The 17,908-nt window shown below is 40.6% G+C and overlaps 1 protein-coding gene across 2 annotated transcripts in view; it reads right to left on the reverse strand.

Annotated features, from left to right (window-relative positions):
• The window catches only part of robo2 (roundabout, axon guidance receptor, homolog 2 (Drosophila)), a 655,443-nt gene that overhangs the window by 18,654 nt on the left and 618,881 nt on the right, over positions 1-17,908 (reverse strand). For both annotated transcript variants that reach the window (XM_049467120.1, XM_049467121.1), the window contains exons 24-26: positions 9,167-9,326; positions 5,969-6,232; positions 3,419-3,639 (exon numbers count right to left, since the gene is read on the reverse strand). In XM_049467120.1, the coding sequence (XP_049323077.1) occupies positions 3,419-3,639; positions 5,969-6,232; positions 9,167-9,326 (645 nt within the window). The remainder of the gene's footprint in view (positions 1-3,418; positions 3,640-5,968; positions 6,233-9,166; positions 9,327-17,908) is intronic.

Below are 17,908 nucleotides of genomic sequence, written 5' to 3' on the forward strand. Positions count from 1 at the left end.
TGTAACTTGGCTTTATTTCTTCAGAATGGAAGGGAATGGGACCGCAGCATCCATGCTACTACATATCCACTGTGATCAAAAGTGGAAAGACACACTTTTATTTCAGAAACAAAATATGGCAAAAGTTTCAAGATGGCGGCCATGGTCTGGACACAGCCTAGGCCCCCTGACCCATTACTTGATGGGGTATTAAAATATTATTCCTGTGATTTTTGACTTGGTGCTAACATTCAACAAGAAGAAAAAAGTATCACTATCTTTGAGGTCATTTTTTTTCATTATCAGTAAATGTGTAGTGTAGGTACACTGATAATTAGAAAATAAGTAGTAAATAAAATATATACAATACAATCATAGCCATCACAGTAAAAATACTGATGTCTGTTGAATTATGCAGAACTAAATTTCCCTTTACTGTGCTGGTTTTCACTTCATTTCCATTTTATGACCACATTCAGCGGAAGTCCTGAAAATGCCCCTCTATAAGACCACCAGTCCAGTAAATCAAACCCAGCAAAGACATGGAGGAGAATGACGTGCCAACCACACTGACAATACATGTCCTATACCCTGCAGCTGGCGTGTACAGCGGGGATGTCATGCGAGGGCTATTTGTGTTCTGCTGTGGTCAGAGAGGAAGAACAGAGACAGTAACACAGGCTCTCGGTTTAAATCCTCCAATGTCATACCCTTCACGCGTCCCCTATGACAGACGGCCCATAAAACCCTTTCAATAAGTTGTAAAAATGGAAATGGCGCTCGCTGGCTGGAATGGGGAAAAGAGCCGAACGTGAGATTTATTCCAAATCTTTCAGAGGAGGAAAAAAAAAAGATATGGGTGGCACCATGGCTGGGATCCAGTTACACTGCACAGTTTCATTCTGTCTCTCTCTTTCTCTCTCTCTCTCTGTGTCTGTCTCTTTCTCATTAGGTGTCTGTTAATGCAGCTCTTTCTCACTTTCTTACTCATCTTTTTGTCTTTCTACCCATCTTTTCCCTTCTTTTTTATTTGTTACACTTTGACTAAATTCACATTACCAGGCTGAAATGACTCAAATCTGATGGCTCAGATCTGATTTTTTGCATGGCTGTGTAAACGTGCCAAATCTGATTTTTGTCAAATCAGATTTGAATCACTTTCATATGCAGTCCTAAATCGGATTTGTATCTGATCCATGGACATGCGACATGAATGTGAACAGTCAAATCAAATCAGAATTTATGCATCTTCTTTTCTTTTAGACATGCCCTACATGCTTCTCTCTCGTACTCACACATCTCTTGGTGCAGCTGTGCAGCTATAGCTGCAAAAAAACAGCAAAAGCAAACCGCCTGACCTTTTTTCACCCCCTTGACATGAGCATGTACTTCAGACCAGCTGTTTGCTGTTTCTCCACTCCAGCAAAAGAGGCTTCACATATGAGCTGCTAACTCATCCATTTCACGTATATAAAGCTACGAGTCGTCTCTCAAATATGAGTTTTTTTGTTGTTGATGAAGAAGGCGACGTTTGTATACGTAGTAATGTGCGCATGTGAGGTGTTTCAGGGACAGATTCGTTCACATTACAAAAAAATCAGATTTGAGCAATGTGGCTTGTAATGTGAACGTAGCCTTTCTCTTGTCTTTATCTCTCTTTCTTCGGCTAGCTCTAGGTATCTCTACCTATTTTTTCCCTCTTTTTCTCTCTCTTTCTTCTCGTTTACTGGTCAGTAGTTGCATCTCTTACCATTCTCTCCTTTCTTGTTTTCTGTTGCTTGCTCCATCATTCTTACTCTCACTATTCCTCTCCTTCTTCTCTGCATTACTTCTTTTCTCTCCGTTTGTTTCTCACTGTTCTTCCTCCAATCTCTCCCTCTCTCTGTGTATATCTCTCTCTCTTATTTAGTTGTATACAGCTGCAGCACTTTTTCTTCATCTTTCTTTCCATCACCTCTTTCTTTCTCTCTCTGTTGCTCTCTGTTTCTCTCTCTCTCTCTCTCTCCGCTCACAGTTAGCTGTCTCTCTCTGTGCCACTCCCCTATTCTTTGTGCTTACTGTCCTCATTCTCACTATTTTCTCTCTATCTCTCTCTTTTCTTTTTCTCTCTTTTCTTAGCTCTCTCTCTCTCTCGCTCGCTTTATCCCATTCTGGTGGCCTTTTTTAAAATTCATGGACTTTCCTTATCTCTCCTCATAGTGGTAATTATAATTCAAGAGAGTTTAGCCCCAACTGCCTGAACAAACTCAATTTAAATACGCTCCTTCTCCAGCAGGGAGGGGAGGACTGCACACTCACACACACACACACACACACTTACACACTCGGCTCTGCTCTGCTCAACCAAACACCCAATCACATGAATGCAGAAGCTGTTTATCCTGCCATCAAACATGACATAACACACAGCGTAACTTTAGAAAAAGCAAACAATGCCTCTACATGCTGTAAAAACGGGAAAACACATTCAGACACACTCCTGGGAACAGTGAGGAATGCCTTCCTGGTAAACACTGCTAATGCAATTCACGTAACGCGGCGATAAGAGAAGTGAAATATGCTGCTTTTAGATTAGAGATCATTAGCCGAGCTGTTATTTTCATTGTTTTATCTCTGCGCCGCATGCGGGTTTGAACTGTAATTTGATATGTGAGTGGATAAGGCCGCTGTGATCTCCCGCGCAGAAGGAGCTCCGCATGTATAATGGACTTTCTTTTCTTTTTTTTCCCTTTCTGTCTGATTCCGAAGGCCGGTTGGATTTTTCTCTTTTTACTCGATTCATGCCGGAGTCAAGCTGGGGATTGCCGTCGAATTGGACTGATTGAAATCCTCCAAATGGGGGAAAAGATGGCTCTGATAAAAAAAAAAAAGCAAATTAAACAGAAACGCTTGCAGTGGATTAAGACCGCGAGCCGCACTTGTGTCGGTTTTCCACTTTTTCAGACTGCTTCGACTGCATACGCTTAAACGCTGATGTTACGGGGCTAATTAAATAACAGCACTGCCACTGTAGAGCTAATTAACTTCAATACAAGAACAAGTGTTCAGCTAATAAAGAAAATTACTCAAGTGAGAGTAAATAAGTTGGCTTTTTTTCTTTTTTTTTTTGGACAACTACTAATTAGTCTAAGTTTGTTTTTAAAGAAGGTCTAATGCGCCGTGATTCACTGGGTTTAGTGGATACATTAGCAACTCATTAGCTTCTGTTAGCTAATCAAAACTGCACTGCAGAAGAATACAGCTAAATCTGGCTTTTACCAGCAGGTAGCTGGTTTAGTTTGTATGGTCTAAACTGGACTTTGATTGTTATGGTGGTTTAAAAGCCACAAGCCATCCAGGAGGAAACACATTTAATTCCACCCAATCATCTTGGGTGATGCTGGTCATAATGTTACTACTGTAATACTGCCTGTTCTGTATGAGGTAGACTGTAGCTCACCTGTAACTGAGCTGTCTAGGTTGTCCATGCTGGAGCCCGGTGTGTGTTCAATACCCCGGAGGGGCGGAGACATCTCATAGCCTTCATCTTCCTCCTGGTCATCCTCATCGTCATCATCGTCATCCGGGAGGTCTGTCTCAATGTCAGAGACAAGGGTGCTGGACATGTATCCCACTGGAGGGGCGGGTGCCTGAGGAGGATACGTGCCCCCCTGCAGGTGCCTGGAGAGAATTGATAGAATTTCAGTAAAATTAACATTGTTGTTTTATTTTATAAACTACGAACAACATCTCACCCAAAAGCTTTCAGTTCATATTTATTAAGTTTTAAGAGTTTAGAAATCAATATTTGGTGTAATAACTCTGGTTTTTAATCACAGTTTTCATGCATCTTGGCATCATGTTCTCCTCCACCAGTCTTGCACACTGCTTTTGGATAACTCTATGCCTGCACTCCTGGTGCAAAACTTCCAGCAGTTCAGTTTGGTTTGATGGCTTGTGATCATCCATCTTCCTCTTGATTATTATATTCCAGAGGTTTTCAATTTGGTAAAATCAAAGAAACAAATGATTTTAAGTGGTTTCTATTTTTTTTCCAGAGCTGTATATGTTTTTATACTATGTCTACTATGTTCCTTATGTGTAATTTTATTATAAACACATAAGGCAGAGCTTTTTAGTGGTCTTGGCACTTTTTCTGACATCTTGATTGTGCAGAAAGACGCACACACACATGCAGAAGCACACACACACACACATATTTCCATATTTGAGTAGGGGCTTAGACACGATGTCGACCGCAGACAAAGTGTGTCAAGCGAAAAGCAGCTCGATGAGAAAGAAGCGAGTGTGGGGGTAGGGTAGGGTCTGTCAGACCAAATTTGTAATTCCTGGAACATTCCTTGTTTCGGATGAACCGGGACAATCCGGCTAATTCCACACTGTGGCATTTTGCATGCTAACACAATGACCCACTAATTGCAGCTGAAGAGGAGACAATGGTGAGCTCCACAGGCATGCCTGTACTGGGGCTGTCACCTTCTAGACAGCGAGGTCTACTGACAGGCCCTGCGTGTGCCAGTGTGTGCGTGTGTGTGTGTGTGTGTGTGTGTGCGTGCGCACACGCATGTGCTGCGCCATGTCTTTGATGTGGTCTATGCCAGGATTTGGATATAATTACGGGCTCTTCCCTGTTGTCAAAGACGCACTCGGAGCAACGTAGTCATTACTCCGGTAACATGACATCTCCTTCCTGACAAGTAGAGCCTATTCCCCCCGAGCGGCCGCCGTAATGAACGCATGCCAGCTTCTCCTCACTCACAGACACCATGAAGCATGTGGCTCATTTGCTTTACATGAAAGCTATAAAAAAAAGAGAGACGCTCCTCACGCTCACTCTGAAACGCACCAGCGAACCAGCCTAAATAGGGGCTTAAGCATTAAATTCAGCCCTTTGATTTTACTCCAGGTCCAAATGGGAGAAGAAGAAGAAGAGGGTTTGGTGGAACAGCTGGAGAGGCATGATTAATGAGTTTCGCTGGAATGAATAACTTTGTGACTATGCATTTGCTAAATATTCCATTTTGAAGTAGTCAGTTAGTAACTGTCTCATTCTTTACGTGTACTTAATATTTCATATTATGTGTCATATTTGTGACTTTTGCACTTTTTTGCACATTTTGCTCAACTGCAAACAACTGCTAAATTCCTAGATGACACTTTACTCACCTTTTACTTATTTAGATTATCTCTAAATGCTTAAATAGTTTAAACATAATCAGTTATATGTATGGGTAACACTTTGTAATAACTTTCATTAATATAAAAGCAGTAGTTTAGCAAAATTTGAATATTAACAAATGCTCACTCGTGACACTTATTTCTCAGCATGGATATTCATATTAAAATTGTTAGCAAATCATTAGCTCAGAATTAGATCAGAATTTGAATATTAATAAATCTCTAGTAAATACAAATTTTAAACTAGGCAAATGATGATTAATTGCAGTAAAAAAGCATAAAAACTAGACAAACATAACGAACAAACTGTTTGATTTGTATGTTTAAATTTAGGAAAAAGTCAATTTCATAATTTGTATTTATTATATTTTGACAGTTGCAGATTTTCTTTTTAAGATGTTTTCTATGACAATAACAGTTATTTACAGTCATTTTCAGTAAAGTTTCTTATCAAACATGAAACTCTTTTTATGTAATGCTTAATCAGATATAGGCGTGTGATATTAAGCAGAAAATAGACAAAAAATCCTGCCTGTTAAGTAGTTGAATGAATAAAGCACATTTATTTTGAGGTGATATTCCTACTTGACAATGCAAGATGCCAACTGGGTTGAGGAGTGAAAAAGTTGAGGTGATTTTATGTTCAACACAAATTATCATTTAAATACCAGCCTTCTTAATAATGAAAAAAACAATAAAGCACCTTTGATTTACATGTATCTCGACCCTGGAAACAATATCATCATATTTTATGTAGACCTATAAAGCATCCACAGAAAACCATTACAAAAATATGCTGTCTTTGGCTCACCAGGCTTGCTTAGCCATGTCCAGCTGGTAGGCCCGGGTCAGCTCGTCCAAATGGGCCTGCAGCATGGGCTGTATCTCCTCTCGAGGTGACGGGGTCAGCGTGGCTGTGGACTGCTTTCCGAAGGATACGGCTGCAGGGGAGGAGGCCACGCCCCTGATGGGTGGGGTCGGCACCCTCTCCTCCTCTTCTTCTAGCTCATCCTCCAGGCCCTGGTGCAGGTACGTCTGTACGGGCAGTGGAGGACCCCAGCCGTCACTTTCATAGCTAAAAGAAAGGGAGGGAGAGAAAGAGAGATACCCTTTTACTTTAGATGTTGTGAGCTCATGCCAGTTTCCTCCCTTTCAATAATAGAAACAATTGTATTATTACTATTATTATTACTATATTGCTATTAGGTTCACCAAATCATTGGCCTGCTAAACCTGAGTGAGTGAGTGAGTGAGTGAATCAGGTACATGTAGTCCATCACATCTGAAGAAAACTTAACTGAAATGTTTATTTTAGGCTATTTGAACTCTGAAATATGACAATGCAATAGGTATAAATAGGAAGTTGGGGGTGGGACACAAGCTTTCTAATTTTATTTAAATTGATATTTTGCCCCAAACATCATTATATATTAGAGTTTAGATTGGGCCCAAATATCCAGCCCAAAACCCGACCCACCCCTTCCCATTCAACTCATTTTGAGTCTGATTTAAACCCCCCATTTTTTTTTGTAAGTAGAGTGTTAAGACTGATTTTTTTCAAAACATTTTTGGGCTGTTTAAATGAGCGAAATATGTTCAGAATGATGCTAATTAAAACATTGCAACACTGAAGTAGCATAGACCTAATATTTAAGAAAAAATGTTTATTAAGAACAGATCTCTGAAAAATTAAAACACTAACAATGTGAACAATGATCCACAGGCTTAAACATCAGTAATGAATGATGTCTGAATGACTTTCCTCTAATCTAATATAATTTAACATGGTTTAGGAATAAAAAAAATTTATATTGAGCTTATAGTCCCCTTTTTTTAAAAACATGGTTTCCCTTTGCTATATTGTGATTATCACGCCATAGCTCTTTATAAAACAAAAATAGCATAAAAAAAGATGCCTACGTCATAGACTACTTTCTTGAGCCTGACCCGACGAAAGTATTGGGAAATCTTGGTTCGGGCAGAGAATCTAAACTCTAAACTAATATATATATACAGTGTATAGAGGCCTGTGAGCTGTTATAAGGTTGTTTTCCCGCAACTGAATCCTTTACTCTCTGCTGTTGTCCATTTTTTTCCATCTCCTTACAGCCTCCTTTCCTTCTCTTTTTTTTTTTTTGTTTAAGTTGAGTCACATTGCAGCAAATTGGTCATGTATTGGATTTTAATGCCACCTACTGAAGTGTCTAAAATCAGAAAGATGCTTTCTGTTATCACACTGTCAAAGACATGATGTCTCTATATTGCGTTTGGCAGCCGAGGACAAACAAGTCCAGGCCATTTAGAGTTATTTTCCTTCGCCTCTCTCTTAGCCGATTGTTTGGGCTGTGCCAGCAGAGTGACTGCGGTTTGCCTTTCCCAGCACTCGGCCTCTACACACTGAAATAACACTCATCATAAAGCCAATGTTCATTAGAGGGATTTGTCAGTGCACAGCCCAGAGGACATAACAGTTTTAATCTGAAGCCATTAAAGACAGTACTGAGATTTACAGTGCAGAAGAGTCCTCATTTGCCAGAGAGCCTATTAAGCTAGATGACTCTCCGAGATGGAAATTAATGGGGTTGAAAGGCAAGCACACCTCTCAAGAAAGAGACTTAATTTGTAACACCACCTTCTTATGTTTTTTTTTTTTTAATTCTGTACAGGCACCATGTGCTCTCAACGCAGCATGACAGAATGCTGACATAGATGCAAAATCTGTCCATGATGAAGTAGCTCTTGTTTTTTTTTCGTATTAACGTTGTGTTGCCCTAAGCTAAACACTCTCTATCAGTCAATAACAAGCCACAAGTGAATTTCTGAGATAACTACAGGCCATTATGTACAATGGAGCATGCTGTATCTGCATAATAATGAATATTTGTGTAACGATTCATAACTACAGCAAACCTGCAGGTGATGAAGCAAATCTGCTCCTCTACAGATACGTGTTCGCCCTTTCTGAAGTAAGCAGTAAGGCATATGCTGATCATAGATCAGAATTCTGACATGCTTTCCACACAGGGACCCTGATGTAGCAGCAATCCGTCAACTGTACTGTCTTTTACACGTCAACTCTAAAGGCCTTCATACACCGAGTGTGATTTATTCACACAATTTATTCTACTTTATTCGCCCTCTGTGTGATTTCTGCTGCGGTGATGTTAAAAAAAATAAATAATAATAATAATAATTCTATTCAACATTTTAAGCCAGATTACTTTTGTTCAGTTCAAATTGAGAGTATAAAAATAAGAAAAAAAAAATAAAACAAATAAATAAACAGATCAATAAACTACCTGGTGCATTAAACTTAGTATTTTTTCAATGTTACTAAAATTATGAGACCACTTCAGTTTCTGAGTTATTTATAGGTATATGTTTGAGTAAAATTAACATTGTTGTTTTATTCTATAAACTTTGGACAACATTTATCCCAAATTCCAGATCAAAATATTGTCATTTAGAGCATTTATTTGCAGAAAATGAGAAATTGGTGAAAAAAACAAAAAAAAAGATGCAGAGCTTTAAGACCTCAAATAATGCAAGGAAAGCAAGTTCATATTCATAAAGTTTTAAGTGTTCAGAAATCAATATTTGTTTTTTATGCATCTTCACCTTTCAGGTATGTTCTCCTCCACCAGACTTTCACACTGCTTTTGGGTAACTTTATACCACTCCTGATGCAAAAATTCAAGCAGTTCAGTTTGGTTTGATGGCTTGTGATCATCCATCTTCCTCTTGATTATATTCCAGAGGTTTTCAATTTGGTAAAAACAAAGAAACCCATAATTTTAGGTGGTCTCTTATTTTTTTACAGAGCTGTATTTGCGATAATATAGTGCAGAAACACAGTTCATAGGTCAGGTCAACCTGAGGTCTGGAACACCCAGAAACTCTTGAACTGTGGTGCCCTGCTCTACTGTGCAGCAACACCTTTATAAAACGGGTATATTTAGGTAACTGTAATGCATTATAAACGAAACATATAGCAAAAAAACCCTCTTACCCTCCTCCTTCATGGTGCTCTGTAGGGTAGTGGTCCAGCTCTGTGCCGGGTAGAGGATGGATAGGAGGGGGTGGTAAAGGGACATTTGCCCAGTTGGAGCCATTGGCCTTGGTGGGCTTGGCTCCTGCTTTGGTCTTTTTCTTCTTTCCTCCCTTCCCACCTAAAAACACAGCAAAGGTAAAAATAAAACATGATTAGAGAATTCACAACTGGGTCTGCGCTGAAAGAACACCCACAACAGATAGCTCAGGATTCTCAAGGCTAATTGAAAGTTTCAGCCACAGGCGAAAGTCAAATTGCTCGTATTTCACCACGTACGCATCTGATGGCCATGAAATATCTCTCTTTTTTTCTTTTCTAGGAGTTTATCTGCAGTGCTTCATCGGGCTGCTGTTGCTGCAGCGATTGCTGCTGCCACAATAGCTCTCTCAAGGCAGCAGTATGAAAAGGAGGCTTCAGAGCGAGTGATTGGACTCCGAGGTTTCAAGGCTCTGCAGAGACGAGAGACAAATGGCCGGTCGCCGTTCCTCCCTTCTCTCCTCCGTCAATACCTCCCATGAAACCAGGGTGAAATATGCCTGCCTTCAGCGCATCATCTCCATCTCCTGCTCTAATGGAAGTCTGTGGGAGTGTATTTCATTTTCCTTTCCTTCATAAAATGAGCCGGGATGAGACTGAGGAGCGGTGAGGAAGGGGAGGTGAGGAACGTGCGGAGGATGGAGAGTGAAATACTGATGTGAAGTTTGGAGATGTTTTATAGTTTCTGAAGTTTCATCATTTCTTAACTCTAAAAGAGAGACACTGCGGTAAATCAATGCTGTGAACTGAGAACAAGACCTGCCAACTGTCTTGGTTTATGTAGAAGCACAAAAAAGTCAGTATATGGATTTTATAGTCATGGTAAAAACAGCATGGCCGGATCCAAGTGGTTAAAATGGTTATGTTGGCTGACCAGGTGAGCCTTTGTCTTCAATAACTCAGATGGTCTAAATGTATGTATAGATGGATTAATTGTTTAGCTGACCAAGGTGATTGACCAGCTTGTTTTAAATGGTTGACCAGTATATCCAAGCTAGTTGACCAGAATGAACAAGCCCTTCAACAAGTATGACCAAGTTTTTTAACTAAAATAACCAAGGTATGGTAACAGTATGACCAAGTTTTTCAACTTGCATGACAAACCTGGTCAACCAGTATGACCAATATGGTCACCTAATATGACCAAGTAATTCAACTAGAATTACAAAGGTGACCTTTGACCAAGCTTTATGACCAGCATGGCCAGGCTGGTTAACAAGTTTGTCCAAATTGGTTGACCAGCATGGCCCTCTGGCCAATCCCTAGCAAATGTATTGGATGAAACACCATCAATCTAGAGAGCACAGTTCCAATGTTCCACAATTGTAGAGCAATGGTGGGGGGCTTTATATCACCCTAGCCCACACCTGTCATTGGGCATGGTGCCAGTAGGTTTATGGTTATTCGCTCCAGAGAGTTTTATTCTATGTACTCTGGAACTAGTGAATCTGTTGAGAATCTTCACTTACTGGAAGCACCCCAAACTTGCATGACTGAGCCCTGAAGATGTGCCTCTATTTACCAGTCATAAAAAATATTTTTACCCTCAACTGCAGCCATGAGATAAAGTGGTGCATCCAACAATAAAGGTAGCATTGAAATGGGGGTATATTTTCAAGTCTAACTGAGGTCCAAGACATATAATATAATATTATTCTGATCAGAATATGATCACAGCTTGTACATGAAGACTCCAACAAGTGCTGTTGGACCAGTCTTTAAATGTCTGCCATATATCTCTCAATAATTCAGTCATCAAAGTCTTTTCACTGCTAGCCTTCTGGACTTCTGGGCTTTGGGAGCTGATGTATGTAGCTCTGCCTGTAGGCTGGATGCAGAGGTGGCAGGATTCATTAGACTAAATTATTAACGCTGGCATTGGCGCACTCCACATGACCAGTTAACTCTGCATGTTGCCAGATCCTCCTGTGGCTCTAGCCAGGCATAAAATAGCTTGCGCTGACGTAGCCAGATCCCCGGCCAAATCCAAAGCGAAGGGGGAAAAAATCCTGCGCTGGCAGCATGGCCACTGCATGGAAGCCTATCTGTCATCTTGTGCCTCTCTGCCTCTTCCTGCCAATAGCCTATAATTGCCCCTGCTGCCTAAAAATGTTCGGTTTGGGGCGATGCTGCACCCTGCGGTCTGCACCAATGTGTCGTCCAGTAGGATGCCAGCATGCCGACATGGCTATAAATTAACTCCAAAAGTCCTCAAAGAGCCGGTTTCATTCCAACATTCAAAGGCTTTTTTGAGCTGAGAAAATGAAAAGAAAATCTGCCCGGTTTCCTCGGCTGAGGCGAGGCAGAGACCGGAGAGGGGAGGGTAGTGAAAGAGGAAAAAGAGAAAGTAGAGAGAGGTGGAGAGAAAAAAGGAAAGATGGAAAGAGGCAGAGAGAGAGAAGTACAAGGATAAAATGGATTAGCGAAACAGACTGAGAAGACAAGGAGAATAGGCTAGAGAGACAATGAAAGAAAACAGAGAGAGAAAGGAGGGGAAGGACTAGAAAAAGCTAAATAAAGTGAGAGAAAACAGAGTAGGAAGAGAGACAGAAAGATGTGAAAGGTATAGAGAAAGAGATAAAGAATGAGGGATGAGAGAAAGGAGGAAGAGGAGGTGAGTTTATGATAGGGATTGAAAGAAGCAAAAAAATAAACAGGAAAAAAGAGAAAATGAGGGAAAGGGAATGTGAGAGAAAAGCAGAGAGAACAATAATGTGTGAGAGAGAGAGAGGGAGCGATAGAATGAGAAAGCAAGTGAGTGAGAGATGGGTGGGGCTTGAATGATGTAAAGGGTGTAGGAAAAGGAAGGAGGGAGTGAGAGATGGGAGGGGCTAGACAGAAGCGAACGGAGTGAAATACAAAATACAAAGGGAGAGAAAGATAGAGAAAAGGACAATTAAGAGAGAGAGGCAAAAAATAAAGAGAGAAAGGGTGGAGCTAAAAAGATGTAAAAGGAGTGAGAAAAGGTAAGAAGGAGTAAGAAAGAGAAGATTAAAAAAATGACAGGTGAAAGGGGAGGAGCTTGGGAGATTTAAAAGAAGTGAGCTAGAAAAATGAAAGGAGAGAAAGGGAGAGAGAAAGACAAAAAGTGGAAAAAGAGCAAAAGAGGGAAAACGAGAAAATAAGAAAGAGAGAAAGTGTAAATAGGAAAAAAGAGAGACACTGAATCAGTGTGTAAGGAAAGTCTGATCTGTGGTGTGGTGAGTAACATTATGAGCGGCTGGTGGAGCGCTATTGTTCCACAGGCGTTAGGGCCGGTCGGAGGGGTGGAGGTGGTGTCAAACGAAGATGAATAAAACACACCAGTAATAAAAAAATAACAACAGGCCTGGGGGCTGCGGTGGCGGCAGTGGCGGTGGTGGAAGTGGAAGTGGGGGAAGTAATTGGGTTTCCTAATCGTTCCTCTGGGCGACACTTCAGCTTCGGCCAATAAACGGATAGATGGTGTGATCGCTCAATCACTCCCTCACTTCCACTATCCCTCGCTCTCTCTCTTTCCCTCTGCTGAAGAGGGGGCATCAATATTGTAAACGGCGCTCCGCTGAGGAGCTCGGACTGTCCCTGAAATTACAGCCATCGGAAGAGGATGCTAGCTTCGAATGCAGGAAAGGAAATAAAGAAAGATAATTTGATGTAGGTTCTGAATAATATGACCAAATGTTTGCGGACACCCCTATATTTGACTACTGTAAGTTGCCAGAAATTGAGGCAGAAAGTCCCAAAGATTTAAGTTGCAGAGTAGTGGAACTTTGTTCTCTAAAATGATGAATAGATGCCCCATTCAGTACCTCACGTATGGCCTTGTTACTAAATGCAAACAGATCCTTACAGCAATGCTCCAAAATGTTACAGAATTTAATAAAAAAGCCTCCCCGGGACAGAAGAGACAGTTACTCCAACAAAAACAGGATAAACTCACTTTTAATACAATGTCCTAATACTTTATGCTTTAGACCTTATAGTCCATATATCAGCAGCTGACAACAATGTTATGTACCTTTAAAGGAGAACTCCGGTACAAAATTGACTTTAGTTATAGTAAAACATGATAAAACGTACTAACCTTTGTTGTGATTCTACTGATTCTACTATTCTTCTGGGGTTTAATAAACTTCTTGTGCAGTTTTGAAGTTCTTAATGTCTCGTTTTAAATGTCAGGGCTCTCCTGATTCTACCTGTGGAGCTACTTTGAGCCTGAATAATGGTGTAAAAAGCGATTTATCTGCAGGGGCAAGAATATGCCCCATATCACCCAGTCTAAAGTGTGTTTGGAAAAACAAAATAAAATTGCTGGATCTCGGAAAGCTGTGGGAGAATGGAGGTGGGCTACTCAACAAAGGTTAGTACTCTTTATCATGTGTTACTACACCCAAAGTCAATTTCACACTGGAGTTCTCCTTTAACACTGATTGAAATGATATTGTTTCTAAAAACAACAGACGTCTGCACAGCAGTGTTTCTATAACAGAGTGGAGGCTTGCTTTGGTGTGACTGGGACATTTTTTTTTATTAATAGGGCAGAGGTAAGGTGAAGATCCTCAGGAGAATGTGGTTGAAATGCAGTGGCCTACTTGTAGCATTTCAGAAAATATATGGCTTATGCATATGTTTTTTTTTAACACAAAGCATATGATGAATTTCATGTATTTCATGTATTTAAGACCTGGGTCTTAACACACACACACATGTACACACTTAGACAGAACAGCAGCATATGTCCTCTTATCCCTCCAATCTACTCTAATGAGTATCCCTCTGAACTTTACTGGAGACAGTTCTGTATTCATTTGTCTTCAAACCCCAATGTTCCCTCCTTTTTCGTCGCCTATTTTTGACACCACTTTTATTCATTCCACCATTTTCTGCCTCTTCCATACAGTTATGACTCACTCTTTCAATCACATGCCCTACTTACTGATGTTTTTCTGCAGTTTTTTTTCTGCATTTCTTCGAATTCTGACTAACGAAATACCCTAAATTCTTCTTCAACATACACATAATAGCGGCTGCAAATTGGGACCCGAACCCACAACCCTGTGATGAAGCCTGATTCTCTAATAAACTCTATGTCCAGTTCTCTATCCTTAAGGCCACAGCTGCCCTAAACTGGATATGGGTCTGGCTCATAGACTCCACAGTGGTAGAAGGTGGACTTGGGTGTCAAACCCACAACCCTAGGATAGAGCCCACTTCTCAGAAGAAATTGTAACGATTCAGTCCCAAGACCACTTCGCTAATCTTTAGCCTATAACTGCCCCTGCCTGCTTAAGGGTTTATTAAGCTCAAAGGCTTAACAGTGTCAGTGTATCGGTGGGTATCAAACCCAGAAACCTGTGATCAATTATTCTCAAGCAAACCAGTTGACTATCCAGTCCCTATTTCTCTTTTTTAACTTTTACCCCATGGCTGTACCTTAAGTGAAGGGCCTTGCTCGAAAGCCGAACAGTAGAAGATTAGCAGACTTGGGTTTCAAACCCACAAACCTGTGATCAAGTCTGCTTTTCAGGCAAATCATTGACTTTCCCTTTCCATAGCTAACTTATGTAACCTTTAGGCCATAGCTGCCCCTGCCTGATTATGCATCTTGCTCAACGGCTTAACAGTGTCGTTGTATCGGTGTGTGTCAAACCCACAACCCTGTGATTAGGCCTTCTCAAGCAAACCAGTGATTATCCAGTCCCTGGCTCATTTTCTTTTTCACTTTTAGACCATAGCTGCACCTATTAAGTTAAGGGCCTTGCTTAATCTTCCCAACAGTGGAAGATTAGCAGACTTGCGTTTCAAACCCACAATCCTGTGATCAAGTCTGCTTCTCAAGCAAACCAGTGACTTTTCAATCCCTAGCTAACTTCTGTAACCTCTAACCTGCCTCTGTCTGGTCAAGGGTTTTGCTTAATGGCTTAACAGTGTCGGTGTATCGGTGGGTGTCAAACCCACAACCCTGTGATTAAGCCTTCTCAAGCAAAACAGTTGACTATCCAGTCTATAGTTTCCAGTCTACAGACTGCACCTTCTAAATTAAGGGCCTAGCGCAAAGTGAAATTGGGTATCGAACCCACAAACCTGTGATCAAGTCAGCTTCTCAAGCAAACCACTGACTTTCCAATTCCTAGCGAACTTCTCTAACCTTTAGGCCATGGCTGCACCTTCTAAAACAAGGGCCTTGTTCAAAGTCCCAACTGTGGAAGATTAGCAGACTTGGGTTTCAAACCCACAAACCTGTGATCAAGTCTGCTTCTCAAGCAAACTACTGACTTTCCAATCCCTAGCTAACATCTCTAACCTTTAGGCCATAACCTTGCTCAAAGATCCAAATATGGTAGATTAGTGAACTCGGGTATCAAACCTGCAACCATATGATCAAGCCCACTTCTTTTAAACACAGTAGTGACTATCCAGTGCTATCCAGTCCTGTATGTGCTAATTAACCCTATGCTTGTGACGTGGAGTGCCCCAGTACATTCACATACGCATACTTATAACCCTGTACTTACGGTTTGGCTGTATGACAGGGCAATAAGGGGCAAGATGAGGTTGAACGTAGCACAGCTTTAAAGTACTTAGCTAAGATGATATGAAGAGGATTTGTGCTTCTGAAAGATTGGTTATTACCAGCACTGCAGAAAGCATTTTTCTGCCTGCAAGCCATAACCTACTTCTGACATCACTCTTACTGCACTGCCTTATCGAAGCGTAGTCTACTGGCACGGCACAACTCCAATTAAAATTCTGCTCAGTAGGAGTTTGTTCGACCGCATATCTTCTAATTATTTGAGATAGCAAGGTAAAATATCCCGGGGCGTACAAATTGAGCCCACATGTTAGCTTGGGAAACAATCAAGAGCAACTTGCCCTATGGCCTCTCTCTTTGTAAATGCAAATGCATGCCTTCTCTATCCTCTCCATCTTGTCTTTTTCAACCTCACAGCTCTTTCTCTCTCTCCCTCCCTCTCTCTCTCTCTGTCTCTCTCCTGTTCCCGGAGCTGAGTGAAACATGAGCAGAGATATATTTTCTCCTCATGCTTCCACACTAAATGGACCAAATTGGTTCTCCTGGGGCGGAGATATTTGTTTCAGCATCGCTGTTTGCAATGAAATACTTTCGCATTAAATTATTCTGCGTCTAATTTCAGATAACAGTAATTCTCATAAAGTTGCAATCAAGGTGCTTTAATGTCGTTACAGCGATTATATTTCGAGAACTGTTATTCATTAGGTGCTGCGCGTGTATATTTATCAAAAACTGGTCTTGTGAATTTTAAATGGTTTGTGAAATCGGATATGGTTAAAGTAAAGTCAAGCCAAATTTAGTTTAAAGCATTTTTAAGAAAATATTTTAGCAAAGCAACTTAAGAAAAATAAGAAGAATCTGGAGGAAAAATGCTTGTAAGCCAAAACTCACAAGAGAGGTCACATCCTCCTCTGATTAAAACCAGCTACCAATGACTAATAAATGGGTAAAAGTCACCAATCAGCATTGCAATATTTTGAGCAAAACTGTTAAAGCTCTTACCCTGCTAATTGAACCTTCACACTCTGCTCTTACTGGTGCATCGTGCAATTAATGAAGATTGGCCATCAGGCTGCTCCAATTTAGCCATGAAACCTCCCACACTAAAATGACAGGTGTTTCAGTTTTATTGTCCAACCCTCAGAGGTTGCTATATAGATAGTATATAGATATACTGCAAAAAATGGAGCCACAATTGTCTGCCACGTTGTCAAATTTGCAATTTTCCGGAGCCCAGAGTGCGGTAGAGCTGGCATGGTGGTTAACTTTTACAACTAGAAAGCTAGATTTGATTAGAAACAATTCTTTAACTAACTCAGGCAAGTTCTATCAGTTTTATCAATTTTATGAACGGAAATAAATGCATCAAATCCATCCTTACTGGAGGCAAACTCTGTAATCCCTTCTGATTCATCATGTCGTTATAAGGGAACTGATTTTAGCAATCAGCTTTGGCCACATATTAGAGCACAGTAAAATGCCTGACTTGTGATTTGAGTAGAGGTAGCAGAGTGAGAGGGAGGGAGGGAGGGAGGGAGGGAGGGAATGAGGGAGCTGGACAGAGCAGAATGAGGGTCTGTCCTATAAATGACATTGTAATATTCGGTACATGAGTTTTATTGAAGATAGTAACCATTAGAATATGAGGGCTGGACTGCATAGTCAATTCAGCTGGAGTAAAACTTTGTGTGTGAGTGTGTGTGTATTTGCGCACATGTGTGTCCTTGAATGTTTTACGTGTTTCACGTTTGGACATAATGAGAACCAGGCTGTTGTTTTTTTTTTTATCATATTTTTTGCACTATAAGACACACCAGATTATAAGGCACACTATCAATAAATGTCTATTTTGTGGTCTATTTTCATACATAAGGCACACTCGATTATAAGGCACATTTTAAGTAGGCTGTAATAAAAAAGACTTTCTTTTAAAGTCAAACGAGTGCTGGATGTTAATTTACACAGATTTCTCTCCTGAAAACTGTTTATTTGAGTGAGTAAAGCATTTCCGTTTATTACAGTACAGTAAGCTTAGATTCCTGAATTAGCATTAGGAAAACTGAGTGTTCTGGTAAGCTACGGTGATATTAGCTAGTGGTTCATCCCATGTAGTTTGTTTTTAATGCGGTAAATGCGCAGACTACAGTCCAATA

Source organism: Astyanax mexicanus, chromosome 18 (genome assembly GCF_023375975.1).
Source record: "Astyanax mexicanus isolate ESR-SI-001 chromosome 18, AstMex3_surface, whole genome shotgun sequence".
NCBI classification, from domain to species: Eukaryota; Metazoa; Chordata; class Actinopteri; order Characiformes; family Acestrorhamphidae; genus Astyanax; species Astyanax mexicanus.